Source organism: Salvelinus namaycush, chromosome 22, assembly GCF_016432855.1.
Source record: "Salvelinus namaycush isolate Seneca chromosome 22, SaNama_1.0, whole genome shotgun sequence".
NCBI classification, from domain to species: Eukaryota; Metazoa; Chordata; class Actinopteri; order Salmoniformes; family Salmonidae; genus Salvelinus; species Salvelinus namaycush.
The window spans coordinates 22,695,053-22,705,676 of NC_052328.1; the positions used below are offsets into that span (position 1 = coordinate 22,695,053).

The 10,624-nt window shown below is 43.1% G+C and overlaps 1 protein-coding gene across 1 annotated transcript in view; it reads left to right on the forward strand.

Moving 5' to 3' along the window:
• Positions 1-7,119, forward strand: part of LOC120017794 (NK1 transcription factor-related protein 2-like) — a 53,516-nt gene extending 46,397 nt beyond the window's left edge. Inside the window, exon 2 of the mRNA XM_038960767.1 lies at positions 6,500-7,119. Coding sequence (XP_038816695.1) covers positions 6,500-7,119 — 620 coding nt within the window. The remainder of the gene's footprint in view (positions 1-6,499) is intronic.
• Positions 7,120-10,624: the final 3,505 nt, after the last annotated feature.

Below are 10,624 nucleotides of genomic sequence, written 5' to 3' on the forward strand. Positions count from 1 at the left end.
AGCCTATGGCTATCCACATGGATGTATTAGAGCAGTGCCTTGCAATTGATTTCTGGGTGATGCACGTTGCATACCTGCAGTGGTTTGAGGCTGTAAATGCCTGAGGAAAAGCATTAATATGTGTGTGTTTTCAGTGGGACAGAAGCCAGTTCAAATCAGGGCCTTCCTCTCACATTGTCACTGCTGCTCAGGGGTAAATTACAGTGCATTGACAGAAAATGGAGGTAGCTTTGCTTCCCATCTCTACGCACTAGCATATGGGGCCTGGCCCACAATTAGTGTTTTTGACCCCTACACTCTTAGAAAAAAAGGGTTCCAAAAGGGTTCTTCAACTGTCCCCATAGCAGAACCCTTTTTGGATCCAGGTAGAACCCTTTTGAGTTCCATGTAAAACCCTCTGTGGAAAGGGTTCTACATAGAACCCAAAATGGTTCTACATGGAACCAAAGCGGTTCTACCTGGAACCAAAAAGGGTTCTTCAAATAGTTATCCTATGGAGACAGCTGAAGAATCGTTTCAGGTTCTAGATAGCACCTTTTTTCCCATGAGTGTACTTTATCTAGTCTAGTCAATTCTGTGGGGGTCTCTAGACTCTGGTCCATTGCACTGTAGGCTAGGAGGTTTGCCTATCTACTGAAGATTCTTCTATGAGTATTTATTACAATAGTTGTCCCCTTATGGCATATACACTGAGTGTACAAAACATTAGGAACACCGTCCTAAAATTTAGTTGCATCCCCTTTTTCCCTCAGAGCAGGCTCAATTCGTTGGGGCATGGACTCTACAAGGTGTCGAAAGCGTTCCACTGGGATGCTGGCCCATGTTGACTCCAATGCTTCCCACAGTTGAGTCAAGTTGGCTGGATGTCCTTTGGGTGGTGGACCATTGTTGATACACATGGGAAACTGTCGAGCGTGAAAAATCCACCACCATTGCAGTTCTTGACAGACTCAATCCGGTGCGCCTGGCACCTACTACCATACCCCGTTCAAAGGCACTCTTGCCCATTCACCCTCTGAATGGCACACATACACAATCCATGTCTCAATTGTCTCAAGGCTTAAAAATATGTTTTTTACCTGTCTCCTCCCCTTCATCTTCACTGATTGAAGTGGATTTAACAAGTGACATCAATAAGGGATCATAGCTTTCACCTGGATTCACCTGGTCAGTCTGTGTCATAGAAAGAGCAGTGCTTAATGTTTAGTACACTCAGTGTATGTTGTTATTGGTGAACAGGATGTGTTGAACTGACCTTTACCTCGCCATGACAGGGGCGCTCCATGACTGACAGTGTCCCTCAGGGTAATTTACCCCTCCCACCCCCTCCACCCCCTCACGTCGCCCTCCGTCCCCTCCAACGATGGAGTCAACCCCTTTACAAATCACCCCCAACTTTACACATCTGCTGCCTGTCAGCATCTGCCAGAGGCACTCACCCGTCCCGGCCGTAATGAAAAACTCTCATTACGGCCCCCAACAGGTACAGAGGCCGTTAGGACAATTACTGGGCAATGCCACTGACCTTGTAGTCACAGTCAAACTAAAGCAGAGGTCTCTAACTCCAGGTCTGGTGGTGCCCATAGGTGTGGTGTGGTTACTAGGCATAACTGAACCTGTGTTAGTGGAGAGGGTTGTATTCTATCCATCAACGGTTTCACTGCAGCCAACACAGACACAGCGTGTGGGGAGGTGATATCTGTATGGCGCATGGCTTGGCTCGGTTTGGTTCGCTGGGGATGGGATTTTGCATTGAACTCACATCAGAAAAGGTGCCAGTAACTTGGGCTGGCTGGGTTGCAGTATTGGGGGAATAAGAGATCATTGAACTTTGGTTGAATTTACAAAGCAAGTGTTTAAGTCATTGTATGCATCTGTATCATTTCAACTTTCCTAAAAATCTAAATCATACATAATCATTCCCTTCTTGTGTATGTGTCTTCTTGGCTGTACTATGCAACATGACTAAACATTCCTGAGAGTCTGGAAGTGAAGCCATGGAGGAGACCCTAAGTGCTTTAGTGTTTAGGAAGCACAGTGGAGGTAACAAGTAGCTCTGACGGTACCTAACACTCACTGATCCTCTTTGTGTGCTGCACTTTACAGTGGGACAGGGGAGACAGGAGGACAAAAGAGACACAGTAGCCTGTCAATGGAAACCACCCTCACAATGTGACTCCTGCCATTAGACAAATTATCCGACATTTAGCAGACTGGGGCAGCCTCCCTGGTGAGTTAATGACTTTATTGGCCCTGGTGGGGGATCCTGGATGGAAGTGTGCCCCCTGGCACCCCAGGAGCTCTGGCTGGGTCTGCAGTCCCCCTCTGATCTCTGGCTCTGCCCACTGTCACCGCATACACGGCCAGCTGCTGTCACCGTCCTCTGATGTCTACCTGGTCCCTCTTTGTCCCCGGGGCCGTGCTTTGTGTACTGGCCTCATGCAAACAGATGTCCGGCCACAGGAAGTTGTAAACCTCCAGCGTGCAGTGCTCTATTCATATGGAGCCCCCACAGTAACTGTAGCTGTGCCATCGCCATACACATGCTAATGTAGAAAAACAGGATCCTCAGGAGGGGAGTGCTTTAACAAATGTTTTACTATGTAACTACTATGGATCATGCCAGTCCACCAGACTACGACTGGCAGGAACAAAGCAGCCATGTAGAGTTGTAATCACCCATAGTCATAAACTACGCAGGACCAGGGAGGAAATGGTAGATGGAGAATAATTTGGGAGACCATTTAACAGTGTGTAAATTTGTTTTTGGTCTACTTCCTCACTAACATAGACAGGAACCATAGCTAAATAGGGCTTCTGTTTGCCTCCTTCACCCATAAGAGTGCACAGGTAGGACCTCACATAAGTTTCTGTGGTAGAGACTGTCACTTGCTATTCCCACCTGGAAGCAGGAGCTTTGGAATTTTTATTTCAAATTATCCTATGCACTCACTCTTTAACAGAGACATTACTGCCTCTTGAGCCAGGGTTAACAATAACTTCTTCCTCGTTTGGGTTAACTTCATCGTAGTTTGTTTTGTGGGCTGAGAAAGGAAAAGCTTACACAAAATGTATACTTCATAAAATATGTCAAGTTTATATTAAACTAATAATAATCTGAGTAAAACAAATACAGCATTCCAATCAGTAGTCAATCAATAGTATGACACAAGATACAATGTTCACTTTCAGTAAGTTATATTAAAGACTGGCATAACTAGCTCCAGAGCTTGTAAGTTAAACTACCTCAGAAAACTCAAGTCTAGTAGATCTTCAGCATCCAAAAGAATAATAATGTTTTATCATTCTACTCATGCACATGCGCATAGCATAGTGGTGGGGGAAATGCAGCGACTGCAGCCTATCAGAAGAGTTGGGGCGTGGCTTATTGGGGCCGGGGCTTTAAGTTTGTCATTTTTGGCCACCCTTGAGAATGAATGTCATTCCAGTTAATGCTTTAGCAGAAGATGACGATGGCACCAGAACATCTTCTCTCTTCCTCTGCCAATCTTCTGTCCATCTTTAACTGTTGCACCAACATGGTTAGGAGATCACTTTCACCAGCAGTCAGGCCTCCACATACCGCTTCTCCACACATCTTCCAGTCTGCTTTATCTCCATTCTCCTCTCATTCTCTGGGTCAATAGGTAACTTTAGCCTCCATCTGCCCAGAGTAGTGCTGTAGTTTTACAGGATATTGACAATTGTTCCTACTTTACATAATATACATACACTTGCATGGTGCACATAGACTAAAACGCATGCAAGGCGCACGCACACACACCCACACACACATACACAGTATTTTACCATTGTTTACTAAAAATACATTTCAATATCATTTAATAAAATGATCTAAAAGGGTCATTCAAGCAATAATACTTCTAATAGTTTACACATTTTAGTTATGGCTTGGCCTTCTAACCTAAAAACGACGCTCTGTAATGATGGTCAGTTTTATCAGTGTTTGACATCCGCTGTGAATATTGACCCAGTGCTGGTTTCACCATTTCGGCCATCGCTAGGCTTCAATGTTTAGAACAATCCTATGCCACTGTGCATTCAATTCTAATCCCAAATATTTAGGGGCCAATCGATTTATTGTGAACATGAATATATCACAAAACGAGAGAAAATAGTCAGACAACATACTATATATGCGTTTGCTCATTGTGGGGCAGACTTCCCTGTAATCATGTGGATCATAGTTCATTTGTATAATAAATAATCCACTTTAAGATATAATTAGACTACAGGACTGTTGGGTTATTCAAATGTATTAGTATTGGAAATCTATCCCAAACAAACCAAACTAAATACTATATATTCCAAACAAACGCAATAGATACGCCATGGTGACTGAGGTCTCGCTTTATTTTTGTTGTGTGCACTAACTAGGCTTTTTTGGTATCCCTTTTGAAGACAGCAACAGCAAAATTTGCCTACATGTGAAAAATGACAAAGCAACATTTTCAAACATTGAAACATTCACACTTTTTACAGATGATAATACTATTTTAAAAAACGAATCATGGAGGGGAAATAGAGGATTGTATCACCAATTATTTTCATGGCAGGAGGCTTTTGCCAAACATTTTTATTTAGCAACCTGTCACCTCTTCACTTTCGGCAAAGGGTCAAATATCATTGGATTTAATGATATGGGTGATTATCGACGAAATGATTTAAGTCAATTACAGGAGGTCTTGTGAAAGGCTAATGTGGCTGTCACGTGGGAGCCAGAAACCGCGTCTCTTCGAATCGAGCGGAGAGGAGACGCTTTAAAGATCTCACTCCGCTCACTCATCGACCTTCATTTGGCCAGACTGACATAGAAATCTGAGGGCAGGTGCATTTTATGGGACAGACAGTTGACTAGTTTAACCAACGTTTAAAGAAGTGCAGAAAGTATGCCAAGTGACTACCCAGATGCGTAATAGCGCGCGAGAGTTCTCACCTCTTATCACTGATCAATTTGGAGGGATTTAAAAGGATGTTGGATTCCAATGAGTCTAATGTGAAAATGACATCTAGTCATAGGATTTCTTTTTCTATACTTGATATAATGGACCCAAATAAATTTAATAGCAAGAAGATACTCGAACTTTTCCCAACAAAGGATACGTTTCCTTCGCAGAATTTACGAGTGGCACGTTTGGAAGAGGATGCTGGCGCAGATGGAGAGCCGCCACTTGTGCGCACGGAAGCAGCAGGTAAAGATATCACAAAACTACAGACAACAATTTATTTTTGGTACAGGTATACCCGCTGTTTTTTGTTTTGTTTTAGGGGAAAATAGAGAATCAACAGACGTATATAGCCCACGTAACGTGGATTATTCGTTCAGTTCAGCATAACATATTTGTTTAGCATTATTACATGAATAATGTCCATATAACTTATTTTCAACATAGGGATTCAATACATTATATAATATGTCCATAGTTAATACGACGTAGGCCTAATAGCCAATATGAGAAACATCTATAGCTTCTTGGTTCACTGACCAACTAAGAGTGTGGCTATTTTATATCAGATAAAATGTTGTCATCTCTATATGACCTTCCCTTAATTTTCAAGGCTACGTTTCCTTTTAAGAAACCCACAAAGGGTTGCTCCCGCTGCCGGTGTGTGTGATTGGCATTGGGACAGGCTGGCCAGATAATTGTTGAAATCGTCCCATTGAGGATGCCTCCGCTCGCTTTGATCGATATCCCATTACTGCATCCTGCATATCTCCCTCCAGCACCTTGCAGGTACAAACTTCAAACCACATCCCTTTCTGATCCTAAATATCATTCGATTAAAACTTCCCTTTAAATAGATTAGATTTATCGATCCACTAACAAATATGAAACTCCATTAGCACGTCATAGGTAGATGGTGGAGCTGGATTTGGCCTGGATTTCTTTCCGCAACATGACATTTGAGGCGATTTGTGATAAATACATGATTTGGGGATTAGAGGCTAAGCCACCCATAGTCCCCTTCTTACCCCTCGCTTCGTCCCACTCGCACAAGTCCACATTTTTACAGTTATTCTATTAGGTAGGCCTATTTTAGACTATGTATTGGTTTTAGGGATTTCAGACAGAGTCTTAAATATACTTATATTTTCAATTTCAATGATAGTCTTTTCTTTTTCTAATTCTTACTTTACGCAAGGATCTCAAATTAGTCTCGGTAGTCCCAGACCTAGAACATTGTTGTAGAAGGCAACGCGTCTGCCAAGGGAGACTAATCTCAAATAGGCTACTGTAAACGTTTAGGTGGAAGTTATGGATCTAGAGAAGAGGGGCGGTCGGGTGGCGCTGTACATTCAGCACCATTTAGGGCCTACAGTTTTGCGCATGTATGCGCTTCCTCAACAACATGCCGCCGGCTTTTGAGATCTTATTTCCCTATGTATGAGGTCAAAAATATTATCGAATTTGCAGAGAATTTGTTTAGCTTTTGGAAAGCCCATTTACAGTGCTAATGTTCATGTTTGTGTTCACAGGTGAAGACACAGGGACTGACCACTCAAGTAGCGCAGATCTTAAGCACCAGGCAGCCGTCAACAACCCACTTTCAGTACACTCAACGACTGAGCCAGAGGAGCAAGAAGAGGGGGCCGGGGACAGCATCAGCAGCAGCGTCGGAACTTCAGCCACACATGACCCCTCGCCTCACAAACGGCGGCGCTCGGATCACGGTTGCGCCAAGCCGCGACGCGCCAGGACTGCCTTCACATACGAACAACTGGTGGCCCTGGAGAACAAATTCCGCTCTACGAAATACCTGTCAGTGTGTGACAGACTCAACCTGGCTCTGTCCCTCAGCCTCACCGAGACGCAGGTCAAGATCTGGTTCCAGAACAGAAGAACCAAGTGGAAGAAACAGAACCCGGGCGCGGACAGCACGATGTCGCCTGGGTCGAACTCTTTGGTCAGCGTCAACCCATGTCCTGTGACTTGTGTCTCGAGTTCAGCCAGTTACCAAACTTTCCCGTCCTTCAGCTCTGGGAATATGATCTTCCACACTGCCGCGGTTCCTTTGTCGTCCACTGGAGGGCTGTTACATCACTTCTTGCCCAATGGTTATCATCTCCAGCCGTCCTACTTTACCCCACATTTATGAGACATGACCTACTTCGTCTATGGTGACTTGAGGATGGACACAGAGAGATAGTATTATAACTAGGTATTGGACTCTCTCTCACAAAAGTGACGGTCTGTTGAACGATGTCATGACAGACAGTCTGCACCCTCAAATGATAACCAGAAGAATAACTTCAGACTCTTCCCACTGGGCAAAAACTGGTTGAATCAATGTTGTTTCCATGTCATTTCAACCCCCCCAAAATCAATGTGATGACATTGAATTAACATGGAAAGCTGATTGGATTTGCAAAAAGTCATCAACATAAGGGAATTTCGTCCTTTTTTCACTCAACTTTTAACCTAAGTCCAATGACCAGGTCACATTTTTGGTTGATTTCACGTTGAATTCACATTAGTTGGTAACTAGACGTTGAACTGACCTCTGTGCCCAGTGGGTTGTTCGATGATGGAGAGAAATGTCGGGACAGAGCCTTTTCTGACACATGGGTGGTGAACAAGACTATTTGTCTTTACTGTATCTGATGATGTATACCAACAGTTCATGTGGAGATCTTGCTGTACAGCTGCTTATCATGGAGGGCCAAATAAATATGCAAACCTGCTGCATGCAGATATCTACATAATTAAGATCCTTCAGTGTATGTAGGAACTATAGAGATTGTTGGCCTGCCATAATGAACTTAATTAACCAATATCCCGTTTTCTCTATCCCTGTATTTGACTCTATCTGTAGCAAAATGTGGCATGATACAAACCATCTCTCCTTACGGTATGTTTGGGTCTGTCACTCACAAGATTTCACTGTTCATATTTATCCATTTTAAAATGAACACATGTAAATTAAAACATATATAGAGTACTAATATTTGATGAATTATGTTTTTTGTTGTTGCTAGTGTGAAGCAAATGGAATGAATTGTTCAAAAACAGAGAATTTAGACTGTCCAGGAATGAACTACGATCATAGAGGAAATGCTGGTGAAGTAGGTGCAATGTAGATCAGATGAATTCAGGCCAGTGTAGCTCCATGTTATTGATGTCACACATTCACTTTTTACTCCACTACAAATAATATTTAGTTTACAATGATTGACTCAATTGCTGAATTCGGGTAAATCATTAACATTGACTAGGGTCCATGTTTCTGGTGATAATGCATTTGAGATGAGTGTTGGTGAAATGCTTTTTGGGTCACAATAGGTTGATTATTTTGTTTTAGAAAGGTCATCTCTGTTTAGTGCAGATAATTGTAGTTATGTTTTTTTTAAATCAACGATGCCTCTCTGAAAAATCTGTATATACTGCCATCTTCTGGACAAAAAAAGGTAAGACTTCAGGGGGCCTACTTCATGCATAAGCACTCACACTAAAATATGTGTTTTACATGCTTCAACTACACACCATAACCACAGAGGGTCGCCATCTTCTCACGTTGTTTAATATACCCAATAAGCAGTGAGCGCATGAGGACAAAACAGATTCAACACAGATTTAACTACATATCTTGGTTTCACAACACTGGTACTGATTACCTAGTTTGTATGCTAGTAATATTGCTTATCTAATAATGGTTTGTTGACTTTAAGTACACAATACACAACTCAAATGTATGTTAAAGTAAACTTGTAGGCTCCTTCGTTTTTAGTAGCTAGAGAGTCAACATCCATTTACATGAATGTATAATCGTGACACAATATTACTGTAACCTCAACCAAAGTACTTCAGCTAATGCGGTGTACATAGCAATATAAGTAGTCAGTATGGACTACATGGCTGGTCACTGACCTCAACATGGTGTTCCTCTGAGTCAAAATGGAAATATAACACAAACACGGAGAAGCTGGAATGTCATTACTGTCCGCAACTATGAGAGGTCAGCAAAGCTTGTAAGACCTGTGTGTGTGTGTGTTTATAGAGACATGTTTAACAGTGCCAAGGAATGCTCACCCTGGCCTCAACTCAACTTGCTATTGCAAACTGTCGCTGATCATCAATCATCATGATGTTCAGGAGAAGAAGAATACCAAGGCCTTCCCTCTTTTACCACCTTTTTTTTTTTTACTTACTTCATACCTTCCATAGCTCTCCATAGCTCTCCATAGCTCTCCATAGCTCTCCATAAACCTCCATAGCTCTCCATAGCTCTACATAGCTCTTCATAGCTCTCCATAGCTCTCCATAGCTCTCCGTAGCTCTCCATAGCTCTCAATAGCTCTCAATAGCTCTCCATACCTTCCATAGCTCTTAATACATTCCATAGCTCTCCATAGCTCTCCATAGCTCTACATAGCTCTTCATAGCTCTCCATAGCTCTCCATAGCTCTCCATAGCTCTCCATAAACCTCCATAGCTCTCCATAGCTCTACATAGCTCTCCATAGCTCTCCATAGCTCCCCATAGCTCTCCATACCTTCCATAGCTCTCAATAGCTCTCCATACCTTCCATAACTCTCAATAGCTCTTCATAGCGCTCCATACCTTCAATAGCTCTTAATACCTTCCATAGCTCTCCACAGTTCTCCATACCTTCCATAGCTCTCCATAGCTCTCCACACCTTCCATAGCTCTCCATAGCTCTCCATATCTTCCATAGCTCTCAATAGCTCTCCATAGCTATCCATACCTTGCATAGCTCTTAATACCTTCCATAGCTCTTCATAGCTCTCCACAGCTCTCCATAGCAATCCATAGCTCTCCGTAGCTCTCCATACCTTCCATAGCTCTTAATACCTTCCATAGCTCTTCATAGCTCTCCACAGCTCTCCATAGCTCTCCATAGCTCTCCATAGCTCTCAATAGCTCTCCATACCTTCCATAACTCTCCATAGCTCTCCATAGCTCTCCACACCGTCCATAGCTCTCCATAGCTCTCCATATCTTCCATAGCTCTCAATAGCTCTCCATACCTTCCATAGCTCTTAATACCTTCCATAGCTCTTCATAGCTCTCCATAGCTCTCCATAGCGATCCATAGCTCTCCGTAGCTCTCTATAGCTCTCCATACCTTCCATAGCTGTTACTACCTTCCATAGCTCCCCACAGCTCTCCACAGCTCTCTATAGCTTTCCATACCTTCCATAGCTCTTAATACCTTCCATAGCTCTCCATACCTTCCATAGCTCTTACTACCTTCCATAGCGCTCCATAGCTCTCCATAGCTCTCCATACCTTCCATAGCTCTTACTACCTTCCATAGCGCTCCATAGCTCTCCATAGCTCTCCATACCTTCCATTGCTCTCCATACCTTCCATAGCTCTCAATAGCTCTCCATAGCTCTTAATACCTTCCATAGCTCCCCACAGCTCTCCACAGCTCTCAATAGCTCTCCATAGCTATCCATAGCTCTCCGTAGCTCTCTATAGCGCTCCATACCTTCCATAGTTCTTACTACCTTCCATAGCTCTCCACAGCTCTCTATAGCTCTCCATAGCTCTCCATAGCTCTCCATACTTTCCATAGCTCTTAATAGCTTCCATAGCTTCCATAGCTCTCCATACCTTCCATACCTTCCATAGCTCTC